The following is a 21909-nucleotide window of genomic DNA, read 5'->3' on the forward strand; positions in this document are numbered from 1 at the left end:
AATTATGCTATCAACGGGTCCCACAAAAAATGCACAATCGGAGTGCGTGCCGAAAAATACATTCATTTCTTTCAAAATTATTCATATTTACCGTTTTAGTTGATTTAAGCTACAAATCGTTCCATCCCACTTTGTTATAAATATCGCATCCACGCGACCCACCACAAACCACACTTGGAAATTGCATTTCAAAAACAAAGAAAAGCCTGCGCGGTCAACCGGGTTTTAGGGACTTCTTGCCCGACTCCATGGTTGATTTGAGTAAAACATGATTCACAGATACTTTCTTAAATTGAGTTATTGCCTTTTTAATAAGCCAGACTTCCCGAAGTCTGCTTTGGGGAGCCGCGTGTTTTGTGCGTCAATTTCGCGTCACCCTCAAACTCTGTTCACCTGAAGCTGCTGTCCACGGTGCTGAAACTGTCAACCTGAACAAACCTCTCCCCACCCCCAGAGAACAAATACTGGACCAAAGGCGATTTAACTGGACCCGAGGCAGAACACAATCGAGACAGCAGAATTTATTTGTGTCTCGTTCAAACCCAGCTGTTCGTTTCCTTAGCAACATGACTCAAGAAAAAGCCAGCGAGAAAGCATCTTAAGTGACGATTATCCGCATCAAAAAAAGAACAAGAGCAAAGCACGAACTGGGTTAGGACCTTTTTGTTTTAAAGCCTTTGAAATATTTAAGGATGGGGGACAAAATGCTACCGGCCCAAGAGGCTGCTAAGATCTATCACACCAATTATGTGAGGAATTCCAGAGCAATAGGTGTTCTCTGGGCTATTTTCACTATTTGTTTTGCTATTATAACTGTGGTCATTTTTATCCAGCCTTATTGGATTGGGGACAGCATCAATACGCCCCAGGCTGGCTATTTCGGACTGTTTCATTATTGTATCGGGAACGGACTGACCAGGGAGTTGATCTGCAAAGGAAGTGCCCTGGATTTCGGCTCCATCCCCTCGGGAGCCTTCAAAACTGCCATGTTCTTCGTTGGCATCTCCATGCTTCTGATCATTGGCTGCCTTGTTTGCTTCAGTCTCTTTTTCTTTTGCAACTCCGCTACGGTCTATAAAGTATGCGCCTGGATGCAACTTGCGTCAGGTAAGTTCCAGTACTGCCAACTACCTCCCATCCGGACTGAAGTTCAATTACTGCTACATTACACCCGGGTAAAAATCAGAGCTATTTTTCCGCCTTTCCCATTTTTCTAAGATTTTGAGACACACTGTTTTTCCTCCGCTACTGTTAATTGGCTGTTTCAGAAGGTGCACTATCCAAACGATCAACTCATCTATGGTCGCTTCCATTTCCTTCCTTACTAATCATGATTTATTTCGCAACAACTTTTCACCCTTAACTATAAGCATATGCCTAATGCAAGTTTGTTGTGTTTCACTATAGGAAGATGTATAGTAGTAAGTTGTCTCGGCAGTAACGTATTGACATAACATGGTTTGAAAATGTCACTTAAACCCCTAGATCAAGTTACAGCTTTAAAGTCACTGGCTATATTTCATTTTCCTTATTTTAGTTAATGAGCTAATTCTGTTAAACAATTGGATTGACATTGCCAGCCCAGCTTGATTTCTCTAATATTTTCATTAAATAATCCTTCAAACACAAGTATTGCTTCCTCTAAGGCCATTCCTCCTGTGTCTAATGCTATTACTGATTTTTCCATTAAATGCTCATTCCAATAAAATTGGTATTTACAATTAGCATCAACTTTTTTGACATTCGAATGACCTTTGAAACTCCACACCATTCATTGGCTAATGAAAACCTTTTCTGGGGAGTTCACTGCATTTTGTCTCAACTTTATAGACTCATATTTTCCTTTAAAAAATATTCAAAACACATTGTAAACTATTGCACCAGTGTTTGTGATCACAAGTTAAGCTTCCTTGGTGGTGGCTTTGTGTCATTCAAAGAAGTCCTACGTTGAATTTGAATCCTTCCATTAAATTACAAGAATACTCATTTATTGGAATCAGTCTAGAAAATCCCTACACTCATGGTAAAAGCATAATTGTATCAGAATTAAGTAAGCAAGAGAACACCTAAAGAAATTTCCACATACCAATATTTAAAACAATATTCTTTCCCATGTGCCATTTAATTATATTTTGAGGAGAAACTGTACTCAGTGGAAATAACTAACTGACAGATACTCCATCCTACTGTAGCTTTTTAATTCCCCAAAACCTTGCCAGAAAAAAATCAGAATATGAAAACTTGGGGACTATTTAACTCTGCAAGAACTCCTCTACTTCTATGCATTTACATATGCTGTGTGCATGTAAATAAGGCATTTAGCTTTAAGTAAAATAAATTATATCAAAGATGCAGAAATTCATTCATGTAGAATTATAAAATGAATCATGGGGACTGAATCATATATAACCTAAAACAAAATAATAATACAAGTTTGGATAAATGGAAGAAAACATAGTTCTTGTCTTAAACTATCCACACTTATACAAAAGGTGCGTTGTGTATTTGTATTGCTCTACTCTTCAGCAGATGCAATTAATAATCATTAAAAATAAGTTTAGAAGCTGCAATTACAGAGAGTTTAGGCATAGAAGACACTAGAGGATAAATCTTGAGACACACAATATCACTGGTGGGATAATTTTGCATGTGTGATCTACCCGATTTCCCAATCAGAGCAATTAATGAAGCTGTATTTCCAGAAAACTGGGCCTCGTTTCTCATAATAAAGTTTGCAGCCCAAGTTTTTTATGATATTGGGGGCAACATTCTGCTCACAAATTAAATCTCATCCTTAAGAGGTGAATGCTTGAGTGTCCTCAAGCATTCCTCTTAATAAGAGAAGATATGTTTGCAGGGTTTTTCTGTTTTAAGTTTCCCATTGCTACAGTTTTCTCAAGGCATTAACTGAATTTGCTGGGAAGAACTCCATTTTAGCACTAATGTTTTTTTTTCCATTGTCAATATTTTTTTTCCTTATTCTTTTATAATGCTGACTTTAACACTGGCTCTTTGAAAGATGTGAGATTAGATATTGCTGGATTTTGAACATACTGCCATAATCAAGATAAGAAAGGTAATTCATGAGGAATCGACACGTGCAATGACCTTTAGGTGTTTTGACTACATCCAACATTAACATAGGGCTTGTACTTGGACATGTCAGAAGAGCTGCAGCTTCACTGCCTCTGTTTCTCAAAACAGGCTGCTCAGAACTCAGTGACCTGCTGCCCAATGTTCTGTGCAACAACATCGACATTAAGAATGATTGTTCCATAGACCTGAACAACTTTTTCATGCTTCTGCATCCTTCTGAGTCAACCCAAAGGCATCTGCTATATATGGCAGCCTGCACTGTACACATATTAGGGAAATGACAGCTGTTGTTTACAAGCAGCAGCTATCTCCATGGAAAGGAAACTTCAACTCTACAGGACTCAAAACTTCCACCAGTTAGCAGGGTCCCCTCTGCTGCAAAGAATCACATGAGTATTTGTGTGGCCAACAGGGCTCTTCATATAAACCCTTCATGAAGAGAGAAGAATTGCATTTTATACTCGGGTGGTATCTGACCACACCATCATGGATGTCAGGAAGCAGCCATGATGACCTCATTATGTAATTGTCAACATTGCTCACATTTTCTGAAGAGGGAGTAACATTGAGTCAATGCCTCATATGAGGAACCAGGTCATCCTCTTCATCCTTAGCTGCTGACCCAATCAATGGAGGAACATCTTATTGTGGCTACGTCAGCATCTGTTTCCTTTCTGTTCCTTGGCCACCGCCTGCAACACTAACAAAAGCATACCTCATAGCCTGCTTATAGCCAGCTCAAACAAACAGCATTGCAAAAAGACAATAGTGTAAACAATGCTTAAAATGATACTTCCCAAAGGGTGTCAAAATTTCCAACTTCAAGTTGTTGCATACTTGATCAACGCCTTATGAAATGTGTGAAAAGATTAACTCACCTTCATCTTGCTCCTACAAGCACCAAAATTCTTCCTCATTTATTGACGTGGGAAGGGAGCCAGGTGGCTTCAGTGATTTGACAGGTGACTTCTGTCTATGCAGCATGCATCCACACTTTTACAGGAGGATGACCTTCAGCCGTAGAGAGGACCCAGCTCATTTGATGCACTGCCTACAGCAAAAGCTCCAAATATTCCATCTCAAAACAATTAGTGCTGCCTCCACTGTGCCATTGCAAATAATTATTTGAATTTTCTTAACTGAATAGCCATTGCTTTTTAAGCACTGCTGTTTTGAGATTTTGCACTGCCCAGCTTAGCGTATCACCAGCCACATCTACTGGGTAAACTGCAAACCATTTCAAAATAGGGTTGTGGGGGGCTTATGCTGCAAATTTCAGCACAACCCACCTCCCAATGAGTCCCCATCCCACAGGCTTGTGCAGACCAAATTTTGCCAAGATCCTTGTATCCTTTTATATTCTTCTTTTTCAAATACATTTCTAAATTTACAAGATAATGTTGTCTCTGCCTCAGTAGTCCCATGTGGTAAAACAGTCTCTGTTTATAATCCTCAGTATCCTCCTTCTTTTAGATATCTGAGTCAAAGTCCAATGCTATTGATTCTTCAATCTGTGGTAGTTACCTGTTAAATGAACGCTGCATTCAAGAACTTCAAAAAAAATCCTATTTGATTAAATAGAGAAAGACAACCAGACCCCTTCCTTTATTATGTTAATGTTGTTAAACACAGTTATTAAGTGTAATATCTGTGACCTAACTCTGTAATTATTATGACAATCGGATGCACCTTATCACAGATCTATATAATTACAGTCAAAATAGCATTTTCAGTATGTGGTCATCTATGGTCATCTAACTGCTTTCACCAATCAGCAGTAACATTTCATCAGACAACAGTTTTAAGCATGGTCACATGCATGAGGCATATAATAGCAGTCACCATTTTTAGCTCAATCTCCAGGTGATGTAAGAAAAAAAATTGGTTGTTATATTTAACAATAATAATGGGATGAAAGATTTATTGGGCAACTTGGCTAGTTCGTACAATTTCAGGCAAGTATCCTTTTCTTCACAATAGTTTGTAACATTTCTTTAAGGCTCATCACATTTGAACAGCACTACACTAGCAAAAGAACTTCAAGTGTGATAAGTGTGAGGTCGCGCATTTTGGTAAGAAGCATAAGGTGGCCATCTAGTAATTGAAAAATAAGTATCTAAAGGGGTAGAGGAACAAAGATTTGGGGGTACGCATCCACAAATCCCTAAAAGTAGCAATGCAGGTTAATCAAGCCCTGAGAAAAAGAAAACATAGAAGTTGGGTTCATTTCTAGATAGATAGAATTGAAAACCAGAGATATTTTGTTAAACTTGTATAGAATCTTGGTAGAATATACTTGAAGTACTGTGAACAGTTCTGGTCTCCATATTATTATTAAAAGTGCATAGAAGCACTGGACAAGGAGAAAGAAAGAATTACTAGAATGTACCGGAACTGGGAGGTTATATTTATCAGGAAAGAAAGATAGACAGGTGCTCTTTTCTCTAGAAAATAGAAGACTGAGGTCTTTAAAATTAGAGGACTTTAAGATTATGAAAGGGTTTGGTAGGGTAGATGTTTCTACTTACCAAGGAGATCAGAACCGGGGGGCATAAATATGACAGTTATTAATAAATTCAGCTGGAGATTCAGGAGAAACCTCTTTACCAGGAGAATGGTTAGAATATGAAACTCACTACAGTACCTTAATGAGTAGTTGAGGTGGATAGCATAGAGGCATATAAAGGGAAGCTAGATAAGTACATGAAAGAGAAAGGAACAGAAGGGTATGGTGATGGGGGTTAAATGGATAAAGATAGGAGGAGGTTTCAGTCAGATTTTGCTGGGCGTGGATGTGCACTTGCAAGTGGCTGCCAACCAAAAAGGTGAGTAAAGTTTTTTTAAAAGATGTTTTAATGTGAAGCTGGAAGGAACTGGAGTGCTCTGCAGCCCCATCATATTGTCCCTCGTCCCAGCAATCCCCTTCCCGGCATTTATCTGCTGGTGGAGCAAGTGGCCCAAATTTCAATTCTCCTAAAGGATGAGCTGCTTGTGGAAATGTGACAGGTGAATCAGATAGTCTGGGTTGTTTAGATGAGGTATAAAGTCCAATTTCTGGCCACCCTTCAGCCTCTTGGTTTGGGCTTGAACTGCCTTTGGGTTGAAATGGGCACAGACAAACTTCTGCCCCACAGAAACAAATATAAGCTTTCACTCAAATTGGCTTTTGATTACTTTTTGCAATTTCATGAGCTACTTCAATGTATCACATATTTGGTAATATAGATGCTCATTGAAATGTTAGTTTCTCAAATTTACACTACAGTAGAAAGCTTGTTGATTTATCAAAATATTTGGACTAAGATTAGTAATTACTCCTTTTAATCACACAACACAAGTAATGTGAGTATTTCCTGGAGCTAACAGTGGAGTGCGGAACCTGGACAGCAACCTTTGGATATTCACATTTAACTATCTGTTTTTCATTTGAAGTTGACATGCCATTTACCAATAAATAATGCCGAGCGCCATCAGCTGTGCTGTTATTTTAACATCACATTCTGGCTTAATGTTAAACTGAAATTACCCTAGTGCAATCCCTTTTGTGCCTATTTATCTATTCTGCTGCTCTAACAAGGTGGTTACCTAGTCACAGGAGTCTGGGAGGTAAAAGGCTGATCATTTACTGAGTGCATTTGAGATGGTGGTGGTGGATGACTTTAAAGTCACCTAGTCCTTGAAGGCCAAGCCACAGGTTGTTGTGTTTCAGCGTCAGCTGAGGCACTCTGGGTTAGCATGCTGTGTGGAGCCAACAAAAGCACTGGGTCAGAGGCCAGGTAAAAGAAAGGATAGCTCAAGCCTCTCCTATGGATCTAGTATCATTGTGAGCAGGCTGCATCTCTACATGGCCGCTGCTCTTCAGGACAAAGTGAAAAGTGTTCTGATGTTCTGGAAGCTGCCTATTCATGCTCATCATAGTCCTGCTTACTCTTTCCTTCATAGATTGAAAACCTGAGAAGCGGTTAGTCCCCACAGCCACGGTGATAGCAATCTGAGCTCCCAGCAAAGCTGTTGGAACCCCTGGTGATTGCTCTTTCATTCTAGGCCCCACTGCATCATTCACAGAGCTGGTCACCTGGTCCATGGTTGACTGCATGATCTGAATGTTAATCTTCTGGCAAGTTGCTTCATGGGCTGTTCCATCCCCTTGTCCATGCTACTGCACACTAGTGCATGGTGAGCCTCCTAGGGCAGACTCCTTCTTCCTATCCTGTGAAGTATACAATGCCCAATATCTGAGCTGATGCTTACTTACTAAAGTAAGGTCAAGTGAGACTGATCCAGCCTTTGGGCCCTCTACATTTTTTTTCACATGAAAGAAAAGAGAAGAACCAGGAGTAGTATTTAATGTCAGGGTGAAGCAGAGCTGTCTTTTAGGAAAGGAAATCTGCTGTCCTTACACGGTCTGGCCTCCATGTGACTCCAGGCCCACAGCAAAGTGGTTGACTCTTAAATGTCCTCTGAACAAGGGCAGTTAGGGATGGGTACTAAACATTGGCCTGGCCGGCAATGCCCATATCCCATGAACGAATGAAAAAAAGGATGAATGACTGCTGAAAGGAACTGAACTTTGTTCTATGTAATTGGGTAAAATTCCAGTGACAGTGTTAAATAGCCAAGAACACTGCAGGACATATTGTTTAGCATGTCACTTGCCTGCGCCAGGTGCAACCCATACTCACGGTCTGGTTGATGGGGTCCTTGACTGGGGAAGGGACCCAAATAGCGACTTTACCTCATCATGTCCTCATCTTTTCTCTACTATTGCTCACAAACTTGACCTGCAAAAAAGAAGAAAGACTGTTGGTTTTAGCCTAGTGAGATGATTTGAGGATGTGCATATCATGGTAGAATAGCAGTGCTGGTGTAATGCATGAGAGACATGTGATGAGGTGAAGACAGTAACAGCTGATGCGTACAAGCTGCAGAGTGTGGCATTAGGAGCAGAAGGAGGTGGAATGAAGTCTGCTGCAGTGAATGGAGGAGAGGGACTGTAATCAGGAGAGGGGAGGTCTAAGAATGCTGGGGCTTCAGGTAGTGTAGGGTCATGCAGAGAGCGATGAGATAAGAGTTAGGAACCTTACCCTACCAAACCTGGTAGGTCATGAAAATTTTTCCTGCATTGCAGCCCTGCCCCAGAAGTGTTGCTCCTAATGCTGATGCATTTTTCCACCTCGGTGCACACTCCTCCTGAGCAACGCATCAACATGCTTTATTGTCACCTGATGGGAAGAGGATCTCTCTCTTCTGCAGACCTCCTCCACCAAGACCTCCAATACTGTATCTCAGAAGTTGCTTCACAGAACTTCTCTTTGGCCTTCTGTTTTCATAAGTTGCCTTCTGGGTGCTTACCAAAGTCCACCTCCCCTTTAAGAGGAGCAGGCTACCTTTAAATAGCATCACAGGTCCTCAATATTCTTACTTCCCTATTAGAAGGGCTGGCAATCATTAGCACTAGTGGCACTGGGAGAACCACCTGTTTAAAGATAATGAGGACCACTGGCCAATTTTGCCTCCTCTGCACACCCATGTGGTTAGTGCATGCAGTCTGTTCGTAGACATGATACAGGTCCAGACAAATTTCTACCTCATTTTTTCCACCAACGAACTATTGCCAATAAGGAGCATTTTTTGTATCTCATTGAAGTGAGGTATCATTTTTGCATATTCATGTATCAAAATCTATTCAAAGATCTTAGCTTCCATTGCTTCAAATAGTTTAAGAAATATACATGTTCTTCTATTTATACATTTTGTCACAGTTATTTGTGTTTTTGCTTATTTTTGGCAGACAAAAACATAACAGCCTTTTGCCCTAGTTCATATACTCTTTAGTTTCTGAACACAGTTAGCAGTCAGACAGTTACCATTCAGCTGTGCTTTTGCATCCTGAGTGTTGCCGAATGTCTTCACAGTCCCTCTACAAAAGCACTCTAAATGTAAATGGTAGATGTTATAGTTATGCTTTCCAGTAATGACTCCTCAGCTTCAATATCAGATTGTATGCCAGTTTTAGACTATATTGCATCTATTTGATTCCCTAGTGGATAAATCCAGAATTGGTTAGTTAAAACTTAATTTAGTGAAAATAATTTCTATCTATGTTTGAAGTTACTTGAGGATTTCAGGAGTATTTCTTCTTTGGAATAAGAAGATGCCAATTTTCAAGGCTTTTCAGTGTCAGCTTTGCTCACTGGTAGCACTCTTATACACAAGTTGGAAAGTTATGGATTCAAGCACCATTCCAGAGCTTGAGTACATAATCTAGGCTTACACTTCAGTGCAGCACTGAGGGAGTTGCTGAACAATCAGAAATGCTGTCTTTTAGGTGAAATGTTAAACCAAGGCTTCATCTGCCACCAGTAGATGTAAAAGGTCCTCTAGCACTATTCAAAGAAAAGCAGAGAGTTTTCCCAGTGTCCTGATCAACAATCGACACTAACAAAGTAAATTAACTGGGAATGAATCTCATTACTGTTTGTGGAACTTGCATTATGAAAGTTGGTTGCTGTGTCTGCTTATTTAACAACATTTGTTACACTCTAAAACTAATTCATGACTTTGAAACGTTTGGAGATTGTCCTGAAAATGTGAAAGATGCTATATACGTGCAAGTGCAAGTTCTTCATCTAAACAACACGAGAAATTCAAAAGAGCTTAAATATTATATACAATGTACAAATCTATAAGGAAGAATGGTTGCTTTCTAAAGAAAGAACACAGATCTTTAAGTGATTACCACAGATTATCCTTTTTTTTTTTACATGTCTCATAACAGATGCATTTTTAAATGGCTAGTTTTAAGTATTTCCTTACTATTTCATTGGTTATTGAATATTTTCCTCAACTTGGTTAGGTGAATTGGACAATATTTTTTGAAGAATTGAACAGTTTATTCAGAAGGATTTTTTTTTAATTGTAAATATCTAGTCAAAGAAAGCTATTTCCACATCCACAGAGGCCAGCACTGCCTTTAGATTTTTTAACAAGCAAAACATAAATTTACTGATACTTCTCCATGAAACATTTTATAGTTTTTTTTTCTTTTAATTGAACAGAACAACGGCAAGGGAACAGGGGAAAGAATAAATACTAAGGAATGAATAAATTAAACACAACTTAGAGTGACAACTTCATACTTAAAGGATTGTTAATTTACGGAATTACAGTAAATAGAGTTTGATGGAAACATTCAAAAACCAAATGGATAGTTTTTTAGTCTAACAAGGAGATATATGTTTGATGCCAAGGTAGGAAAAAGATAAAATGGTTTGTGTTGGATCTAAATGTGAGGCTAAGCGATGGGAAAACCTAATCACTTAAATGGGCCTTCTATTTTCTGAGCTATTTGTATTCTCACATAGCAGGTATTAATATGCAGTAATCTGAAGGTGGCACATTGTAAATTCCTTGATATACATTTAATTTTAACAATAAAATATGGTAAATAAAAACATGACTGCAGGCTAAAAAAAAAATCCTTTCCATCCACTCCTCCTACGCAATAGGAACATGGAATTAACTTCGTTTAACAAGGCTAAAAAAGAGTTCCAATTATTTCATAACAATTATCCCAACTTAAAGGTACTTAAAAGTTGATTGTATCTCTGCATTTCAAGTCATGCTCTGCACATATGACTTATGTTCACTTTCTGACTAAAATAAATGAGGACAGGAGTTTTCATCCCTTTGTTCAATAGATGCTTTATACTGCACCTAAGGATGCTATATCTGGTCTGAAGGTGATTGATGCTGACATTGGAGACTACAAATGGAAAATGGTTTCTCCTGTAGCCCTAATGTCCCTTACCTCAGTAAACACAAAGCTCTTAACAAAACGTGGACATCTGTCTTTGATATGATATAAATCCACATTCATTTTTATACTTTTTTTTAGGTTTTTTGTAATATGGTAATTCGAGTAGTGAAGTTATTCTCTGAATTTAACAAGCAATTTTCTGCTGCAGCTGGCTCCAAAACATTTCAGATAACAATATTGTCTTTTAGAAACATAGAAACTAGCAGCAGGCGTAGACCATTCAGCCCTTCGAGCCTGCTCCGACATTCAATATGCTCATGGCCGATCCTCTATCTCAACGCCATATTCCCGCTTTCTCTCCATACTCCTTGATGCCCCTAATATCCAAAAATTTATCAACTTCTTTCTTGAACATACTTAGTGACCCAGCCTCCATAGCCTTCTGTGGTAGAGAATTCCATAGGTTGGCCACCCTCTCAGTGAAGAAATGTTTCCTTATCTCAGTCCTAAATGGCCTGCCCTGTACCTGAGACTGCGGCCCCTGGTTCTAGACGCTCTAACCAGGGGAACACCCTCTCTGCATCCAGTCTGTCTAGCCCTGTTAGAATTTTATGCATTTCAATCAGATCCCCCCCTCATTCTTCTAAACTCTAGTGGATACAGGCCCAGTCGAACCAATCTCTCCTCATATGATAGTCCTGCCATCCCTGGTATCAGCCTAGTGAACCTTCGCTGCATTCCCCCTTTCTATATAAGTATATCCTTTCTTAGGTAGGGAGACCAAAACTGCACGCAATACTCCAGATGTGATCTCACATTGCAGTAACTGCAGTAAGATATCCCTACTTCTGAACTCAAATCCTCTTGCAATGAAGGCGAACATAACCATTTGCCTTCCTAATTGCTTGCTGCACCTACCAATTTACTTTCATTAATTGGTGTACAAGGACAACCAGCTTCCTTTGTACATTCACATTTCCCAATATATCGCCATTTAAATAATACTCTGACTTTCTGTTTTTCACACCGAAGCGTATAACTTCACATTTATTCACATTATGCTGCATCTGCCATGTGGTTGCCCACACACACAACTTGTCTAAATCGCCCTGAAACCTCCTTGCATCCTGCTCACAACCCCACCCCATTTTATATCGTCAGCAAACTTGGAAATATTGCATTTGCTTCCCTCATCCAAATAATTTATATATATCGTGAATAGCTGGGGCCCAAGCACTGATCCCTGTGGTACACCACTAGTGTTTCACCGCCTGCCACCCGGAAAAGGACCCATTTATTCCCACTCTCTGTTTCCGGTCTGTCACCCAATTCTCTATCCATGCCAGTATATTACCCCCAATCCCATGTGCTTTAATTTTGCCCACCAGCCTCTTATGCAGGACCTTATCAAAAAATCTTCTTGAAATCCAAATACACCACATCCACTGGTTCTCCCTTATCTATTCTACTAGTTACATCCTCAAAAAACTCCAGTAGATTAAGTAAGCATGATTTCCCTTCCATAAACCCATGCTGACTTTGTCTAATCCCGTTAATGCTTTCCAAGTGTTCTGTTACCACATCTTTTATAATAGACTCTAGCGTTTTCCCCACTATTGTTGTTAGGCTACCTGGTCTGTAATTCTTTTTTTTTCTCTCTCTCCCTTTTTAAATAGTGGGGTTACATTTGCCACCCTCCAATCTGTAGGAACTGCTCCTCAGTTTATAGAATTTTGGAAGATGACCAACAATGCATCCAATATTTCCAGGGCCACTTCCTTCAGTGCTCTGGGATGTAGATTTTTCAGCCTTTAACCCCATTAATTTCTCTAGCACCATTTTTTTTACTAATACTGATTTTCTTCAATTTCTCCCTCTCACTAGACCCTGGGTTCCCTAACATTTCTGAGAAATTATGTGTCCTCTTTTGTGAAGACAGAACCAAAATGTATGTTCAATTCTTCTGCCATTTCTTTGTTCCCCATTATAATTTTCCCTGTTTCTGACTGTAAGGGACTTACATTTGTCTTCGCTAATCTTTTTCTCTTCACATATTTATAGAAGCTTTTACAGTTAGTTTTTATGTTCCTTGCAAGTTTACTCTCTTATTCCATTTTCCACTTCTTGATCAATTTTTTTGTCCACTTTTGATGAATTCTAAACTGCTCCCAATCTCAGGCTTGCTGCTTTTTCTGGCAATTTTATACGTCTCCTCTTTGGATCTAATACTATCCTTAATTTCTTTTGTAAGCCATGGTTGAGCCACCTTTCCTGTTTTATTTTTGCGCCAGACATGAATGAATAATTGTTGTAATTCATCCATATGTTCCTTAAATATTAGCCATTGCCTTTCCAATGTCAACCCTTTTAGTAAGATTCTCCAATCCATCATTGCCAACTTGTACCTCATACCCTTGTAGTTCTCTTTATTTAGATTCAGGACCCTAGTTTCGGATTCAATTTTTCACTCTCCATCCTAATGAACAATTCGATTATTTTACAGTCGCCTCTTCCCCAAGGGACCCCACACAACAAGATTGTTAATTAACCCTTTCTCGTTGCACAATACCCAGTCTAATATAGCCTGCTCTCTAGTTGGTTCCTCAACATATTGGTCTAAAAAACCATCACGTACACACTCTAGGAAATCCTCCTCCACAGTATTATTGCTAGCTTGGTTTGTCCAATCTATATGTAAATTAAAGTCACCCATGATTACTGTTGCACCCTTATTGCATGCATCTCTAATTTCCTGCTTAATGCCTTCCCTTACATCTCCATTACTGTTTGGGGGCCTATAGACAACGCCCACCAATGTTTCCTGCCCCTTGGTGTTTCTTATCTCCACCCAAACAGATTCCACATCATGATTTTCTGAGCCAATATCCTTCCTCACTATTGCATTGATTCCCTCCTTTACTAACAATGCTACCCCACCTCCTTTCCCTATTTGTCTATCCCTTCTAAATATTGAATACCCCTGGATGTTCAGTTCCCATCCTTGGTCACCCTGCAGCCACGTCTCCGTAATTACAACTATATCATAACCGTTTATATCTATTTACATTGTTAATTCATCTACCCCATTGCGAATGCTCCACGCATTAAGATACAATGCCTTTAGACTTGCCTTTTTAACCTTGTCAGTCATCTTAGCTTTATTTTGCACTATGACCCCATTTGTTTTTCACCCTTGTTTTTTCTGCCTTTCACTTTTGCTTTTTACTTTTGTCTTTTGTTTCTATCCTTGCTTCCCCCTCCTCTGTCTCCCTCCTCAGGTTCCTCCTCCCATCCCCCTGCCATTCTAGTTTAAACCACTCCCGAACGCACTAGCAAACAGCCCCCCTGCAACCATCCCCCACCCCCCTCAGCTCCCTCTCTTTTTAAATCTCCGCTCTGACTCTCAGGTCCTGCTCTTTTTAAATCTCCGCTCTGACTCTCAGGTCCTGCTCTTTTTAAATCTCCGCTCTGACTCTCAGGTCCCGCTCTTTTTAAATCTCTGCTCTGATTCTCGAGTCCTGCTCTTTTTAAATCTCCGCTCTGACTCTCAGGTCCTGCTCTTTTTAAATCTCCGCTCTGACTCTCAGTTCCTGCTCTTTTTAAATCTCTTAAAAATCTCTTTTTAAATCTTCTCTCGCACTCTCCTCTAGGTGCTGCTGACTGCCTGTCCCAGAGTCCTTCTCTTGCACTCTCTTGGATATTCAGTTTAAACAAACTAAAGACACTTTCATATCATCTGGTTATAGCCAATGAGAAACACAAGGGTCTTCCTCTGTCAACCACACTTGATAGGATAAATGCACCCCTTTAGGAAACCAAAGGCTTCACTGACCCAAGAAAATTTGGGTCTACAAATGTGCCATCAAGCTAATGGAGCTCGTTTCAGCAAAGTAAATGCAGGAAGCTCAGCCCTCACATATAACATTTGGTCTTGGCATTCCACAGTAGTGTCCAAAATGAGCAGTATGCATCTTTATAACAGAAATTGCTGGAGGTTACATTCCCCAAAGAAAGGAAGTGTCTTTAGAGAGTACCTCAGAACATCAGAAAGCACCCCATTGCCGATGAAACATAGATACCATTTTAATGTAGGGAAACGTGCCACCAATTTGCACATAGCAAAATAAATGATCAGCTAATCTGTTTATTTGGTTTCAACAAGGGAGAAATATAAATTGGTTTAAGGTGGGTGGGGGGGAAGAGACACATTGAGGGTGTGGTGTGAGCAGATAATCAAAAGATGTCAGAGACAAAAGGGTCAAAGAGGTGTTGAAGGTGGTGGTCTTTGTCTGAGAAAAGTGCTAATTAAGAATGCAAGACAGGATATTCAAAGTACAGCTCTAGTGGGGGTGGGGTGGAAAGACTAAAGGTTTTAGTTTTAGATTTAAAAATAATGGAAATAGGTGGGGAAAGAAGAATCTATATAAATTATTGAAAAAAAAGGCGGGTTGGGGGGGGAAAAGAAACGGGGTGGGGATGGGGGGAGGGGGAGTTTAAGATCTAAAGTTGTTGAATTCAATATTCAGCCCAGAAGGCTGTAAAGTGCCTAGTCAGAAGATGAGGTGCTGTTCCTCCAGTTTGCGTTGGGCTTCACTGGAACAATGCAGCAAGCCAAGGACAGACATGTGGGCAAGAGAACAGGGTGGAGTGTTAAAATGGCAAGCGACAGGGAGGTTTGGGTCTTTCTTGCGGACAGACCGCAGGTGTTCCGCAAAACGGTCGCCCAGTTTGCGTTTGGTCTCTCCAATGTAGAGGAGACCGCATTGGGAGCAACGAATGCAGTAGACTAAGTTAGGGGAAATGCAAGTGAAATGCTGCTTCACTTGAAAGGAGTGTTTGGGCCCTTGGACGGTGAGGAGAGAGGAAGTGAAGGGGCAGGTGTTGCATCTTCTGCGTGGGCATGGGGAGGTGCCATAAGTGGGGGTTGAGGAGTAGGGGGTGATGGAGGAGTGGACCAGGGCACCCTGGTCCACTCCTCCATCACCCCCTACTCCTCAACCCCCACTTATGGCACCTCCCCATGCCCACGCAGAAGATGCAACACCTGCCCCTTCACTTCCTCTCTCCTCACCGTCCAAGGGCCCAAACACTCCTTTCAAGTGAAGCAGCATTTCACTTGCATTTCCCCTAACTTAGTCTACTGCATTCGTTGCTCCCAATGCGGTCTCCTCTACATTGGAGAGACCAAACGCAAACTGGGCGACCGTTTTGCGGAACACCTGCGGTCTGTCCGCAAGAAAGACCCAAACCTCCCTGTCGCTTGCCATTTTAACACTCCACCCTGTTCTCTTGCCCACATGTCTGTCCTTGGCTTGCTGCATTGTTCCAGTGAAGCCCAACGCAAACTGGAGGAACAGCACCTCATCTTCTGACTAGGCACTTTACAGCCTTCTGGGCTGAATATTGAATTCAACAACTTTAGATCTTAAACTCCCCCTCCCCCCATCCCCACCCCGTTTCTTTTCCCCCCCCAACCCGCCTTTTTTTTCAATAATTTATATAGATTCTTCTTTCCCCACCTATTTCCATTATTTTTAAATCTAAAACTAAAACCTTTAGTCTTTCCACCCCACCCCCACTAGAGCTGTACTTTGAATATCCTGTCTTGCATTCTTAATTAGCACTTTTCTCAGACAAAGACCACCACCTTCAACACCTCTTTGACCCTTTTGTCTCTGACATCTTTTGATTATCTGCTCACACCACACCCTCAATGTGTCTCTTCCCCCCCACCCACCTTAAACCAATTTATATTTCTCCCTTGTTGAAACTATGCTTCAGTTCTGCTGAAGGGCCATGAGGGCTCGAAACGTTGACTGATTTCTTCTCCACCGATGCTGCCAGACTTGCTGAGTTTTTCCAGGTAATTCTGTTTTTATTTTGTTTTGGATTTCCAGCATCCGCAGTAGCTTTTAGCTTTTTGTTTTTATATCTGTTTATTTGGTGATGTTGGTTGAGGGATAACAATTGGTCAAGATACAAAGAGAATTGCCCTGCTTCTCCTCAAACATTGCCATGGGATCTTCTGTGCCATAATGAGAGGGTTGATATATTTACAGTGCACCTTTAACCTGAATCTAAAGAGTTGCTGAATGCAATAGCTGAACTGCTTCTAGCTGGGCCAGAATCAGAGGCGGGTGGGAGTTAAAAATACCCCAACTATTCGGCATGCAGGTTTCCCAGCTGCAACTCACCTCTGAGCTTTTTTTGCAGAGGCAGAGTCAGGGGGAAGCAGGGTTACCATCCCACATGCCTCATTAATAGCCTAATAAAAGCAATCTCCAGCTTTGAGAGCCTGCCTTCTGTCCTTTCTTGGATGGTGAACCCACCCTCGGGCCATTAATTGACTGCCCCAAGGAAAATCACAGGTAAGTGACTATCCCCACCCCCAGGGTAGGTGTGGCATCTGGACAGAGTCCAACCTCTGTTTCTCAGCCCCAGGGTTAAAATGTAGCTCCATGTGCTCAACGAACAGTGAAGATTAAAAAATGGACCAGGCTGAGATGATGTTCAGAGAACCGCTAAAGCCTCCATCGCAGTATGCTAGCTCGAAGGAACTTAGGACTTAGGAGCAGCTGGAGGCCATTCAGCCCTTCAAACTTTCTCTGCCATTTGATAAGATCATGACTGATCTGGTTGTGGTCTCAACTCCACTTTCCTGTCTGGCCCTATAACCCTTGACTCCTTTATCTATCAAAAATCTATCTAACTCAGCCTTGAATACATTCAGTGACCCATCCTCCACAGCTTTCTGGGAAAGAGAATTCCACAGATTAACAACACCCAGAGAGAAAAAAATTCTCCTCACCTCAGTCTTAAAAAGGGAGACCTGTTATTCTTAAACTGTGTCCCCTAGTTCTAGCCTCTCCCACAAGAGGAAACATCCTCCTGGCATCCACCCTGTCAAGTCCCCTCTGGATCTTATATGTTTCAATAAAGATCAACTGTCATTCTTCTAAACTCCAATGGGTACAGGCCCAACCTGTTCAACCTTTCTTCATTAGGTAAGCCCTTCGTCCCAGGAATGAGTTGAGTGAACCTTTTCTGAACTGCTCCTAATGCAAATATATCCTTTTTCAAATAAGGAGACCAAAACTGTGCACAGTATTCGAGATCTGGTCTCACCAAGGCCCTGTACAGCTGCAGTAGAACTTCCTAACTTATATATTCCACTCCCCTTGCAATAAACACCAACATCCCATTTGCCTTTCTAATCACTTGCTGTCCCTGAATACCAGATTTTTGTGATTCATGTACCAGGACACCCAGCTCCTTCTGTACCTCCGAGTTCTGCAGTCTCTCTCCATTTAAATAATAGACTGCTTTTTTATTTTCCTGCCAAAGTTGACAAGTTCACATTTTCCCACATTATACTCCATCCACCATTTTTTTTTTGCCCATTCACTTAACCTATCTATGCCCCTATGCAGATCCTCTATGTCCTCTTGGCAGCTTACTTTTCTATCTATCTTGGTGTCATCGGCAAATTTAGCTACCATAGCTTAATGTAAAAAATGAAACTTGAACAGATAATGATACAATTTACCCCCAACTCTAATAGCACTACCACCTTGGAAAATTGCCCACCTAGAACGTAGCTAGACAAAAATAAATTGCTGATTTCAGTTTATTTTGCATGGACTGGTGTTTACCTGATGAGGAACATCACCCATGAATGGATTCCTCTTTCTTGGCTCATATTCATGCTTTATGGCAGTCTCCTCTCAGATCCTCTGTTGAGAAGGTGCTGGCAACAATCTGTAATGCCCACTTTCTTTGAGTCATTCTCTGAAATTGCCTAGGCAGAAATCTCAGAAAATGATGCAGGAGACAGTTTTTCTCTTTTTGACCTGTTTCTCTCTTTGATCTGATATCTTTCTTCTACCCACTTTCTGTCTCATTGCCATCTTTTTTTTTGTTGATTTTTGGTCTCTGTCAGGTCTGACTGTCATCCTATTTCTCTTTCAATCTATCTCATTGCTGTTTTTCCTTAGCCTGATTTCTCCTGACTGATTTTGTTCTATAGATCTTTCCACAGTCTTACCTCAGTGCCTGCTACAAGCATGAGCAATGGATCCCTCTTATTTATCTTTGGCCTATATGGCAGGCTGCACACACATCCTGCCCAACATTTTGGGGCCTTAGTTCATACAGTGCCTGAAAAATCAGGCTAATGAGACTCCCAATGTCTTTCTCAGAAAAAAAACATGAGAAAACCATTAAGAATAATATGTCTGTTCGAGTTTAAATATCTTTATGCCACTTAAGGGGCAATTACCTTTAGAGGATAAAATAAGGTTCATCCCAAAGACTGTGGGAAATAATCAGCACCCCAGTAAATTAGCATAATGACGATATTTCAAGCATGTAAATCCATTTGTTACAATCATTAGAAGCCTTTTTTTATACTTCTCAATGCTGCCCAGTTGAAAATAAATCTATTTTGGTCTGTATGTAGTCAGAGAATACAATTCAGACATGCATGATAAATAGAAAAATGATATATGGAATGTTAGTTATCTGATAATTCTTTAAATAAAGATGTTGTGGCCCGATTCCATTGCCAATCTATAATTTATTGTTGCCAAATTATTTAGTGCATAGGATATTCAGAGGTACATGTGTTGGAGAGGTGCAGATATTAATAGTGGCTTGTCTGCAGCATCTTTAACAATATTGCAGTTCACATAAAGAACCTTGACATCTGATGAAATTGGACCTGACAAGACAGAAGTTTTGAAGGTAATCTATATTTCTGACTGACAACACTGCAACACAACGAACGAGTCAATAGGACCCTGTAGATTGAAAACATACAGTAGAAGTGTCAACGTGACAGTATTTCAGCAAAGTGCTTTAAATTCTTCTGATAAGCGATCTAGTTCCTTTATCAATCTAATCACCCAGGTCTATTTAGTCTTTACAATAGCATTGCATCATTCTAGCATAGTTCATTTTTTGTGATTTCTTTTCTTCCTATTAGCAGGATGGAATTGTTTTTGTAACACAAAACATTAGTTTATCTTCTTTATGTCATTTCATATCAGAGTCAAACCCTTTTCTTTCCTGTCACTGCTATGAAGGTGCTGCCTTCCCCATTTTATACAACATGTAACAGGAAGGTACTGATAACATGTTATAGCAGGCATTTCACAAATGGATAAAACCAATAATCTTACAGGTAGCAAGTCTCAAGCGAGAGTACAAGTGCTACTAATGAAAGGAAGGAAAGAAAGGCTTGCATTTATATAACATCTTATTGGATCTCCCAGAAATGTGTAAACAAGCTTCAAGCACAATTAATGCATTTCAACTGCAATGACTGTTGTCATGTGGGCAAAAGCAGCAGCCATTGAGCTCAGGGCAAGACCCTACAGGCAGCAATGAAACGAATGACAAATTAAACTGTTTTCGGGTGGAGAAGTAAACAAAATTTAATCCCAACGAAACCAATCTCCGCTCATCAATAAGATGCCTTTTCATTTATGAGCATATTTAAGGTGTCAAAGGATTGTTTGTTTTCAGGACTCACAGAAAAGCCATAGTTAAACATAAATGATTGTGACCGTTAAATTAGTTGAGAGGTTGTGGGAAGCTTGTCACAGGCTAACAATGGCTGATAATTTGAAAATGACAGCAGATACAACAAAATGAATACTGGTGATGACAATTCCCCCTGACAGTTGGGCTGTAAAGATTAAATAATAATAATATGAGTAGCTTGTATGGTAGTTGGCAATTTCAATATGTTAGAATAGATAGAAGGGCAAATGGATTGTTTTGCCTGCTTTATCGTGGTACTTGTTCCAGTGTCATTTTCATAGCTTTCAAAGCTCAGCTGGTAACAAAGCTGTAGCAACTTTGCAGTGAGTTACTGCAAAATTCTACAAATTCTGTGTTTTCCCATAAATTTTAGTGATGCTTAGGTCATGTGGAAGTATATAGAACAACCCAAGCTGTACAAAGATAGTGGTCAGTCTTTTTGACAGCATGCACAGTTTTTTCAGAGCAAATGAAATGCTCAGCCATTATGTTATGCTGCTATTTTTTTCTTGCTTGAAAGCAAGAAAATCGACAATTCTAAAAATTCAGGGGCAAGGTGTATGTTTATGGGAATCTCAACCTAAGGCGAAGTGAATATTTTAAGATCACTAAGGCCTGACTTTATTTTCTGTCTGTATCTAGCTCCACCCAGAAAAAATAAGCATTCATTTGAAGACTAAAATTTCATTCCAACTATACTTGAAACTTAAAAGGCTCCTTGAGGCTATTAATTGCACAATAGAAATAAGCTACATAGCTGTAACTGACCCAAAAAATTAAGATCACATAATCATCAATATTGTCTTGTGCTATTTTATGCATTTTGTGTGAACAAATCTGGCATTCTTCCTGTTTGCATCCTGTAGCTTCTCAGTTATAAATTATATCTTGCTGTATTATCCCCTGCACAGTCTTTTATACAATGATGTTAATGTTATCTCTAGTGGCTTAATTGCTGTAGGTAGTTCAGTGAGCAATCATTTTTTCATAAATTTAAATAAATGTATGTTATGCAAATACAATTTGAATGCAATTTTCATTTTGGTCAATTATAGAGTTGTTCTCCTTGCACGTTGCTCCTACTTTATGTCTGGTACCCAGAGACAAGATGAAAATTCAAATAAATCACACATAACTGATACACACAGGTTTAGATATATAATATAAACTGATCAAAATGATAAATAAATGCTCTTGGAACTTTTACCACCTTCCAAATCCTTTTACCTAGAGTGTAAGCCTATAGAGCCCTGGCTGTTCTCATTGCTTAGAATTCCTAGTCTGAGGTTGATAACTACAGGCAAATAGAGTCTGGACATTTGTGGTAAAGTAAGTGCTATGTACCTTTAAGAGAATGTAGTTAGTTGACCATTGACCAATTGCTACAGTGCAGGCAATTTGGGTAATTGTAAGTCCAGAGCTGGAGGTGATTGAAGAAGCACACATGGTGTTAGTGCTCTGTTCTTAGTTCCAATAAACCACCAGTGTTTTTTCAGTTAATCGGTCTCTCT

General features: G+C 40.1%; 1 protein-coding gene across 1 annotated transcript in view; it reads left to right on the forward strand.

Moving 5' to 3' along the window:
- Window positions 1-704: 704 nt before the first annotated feature.
- The window catches only part of LOC144684075 (LHFPL tetraspan subfamily member 5 protein-like), a 122280-nt gene continuing 101075 nt past the window's right edge, over window positions 705-21909 (forward strand). The window contains exon 1 of the mRNA XM_078547791.1: window positions 705-1107. Within this exon, the coding sequence (XP_078403917.1) occupies window positions 705-1107 (403 nt within the window). The remainder of the gene's footprint in view (window positions 1108-21909) is intronic.

Source organism: Cetorhinus maximus, chromosome 8 (genome assembly GCF_964194155.1).
Source record: "Cetorhinus maximus chromosome 8, sCetMax3.hap1.1, whole genome shotgun sequence".
Classification (NCBI taxonomy): Eukaryota; Metazoa; Chordata; class Chondrichthyes; order Lamniformes; family Cetorhinidae; genus Cetorhinus; species Cetorhinus maximus.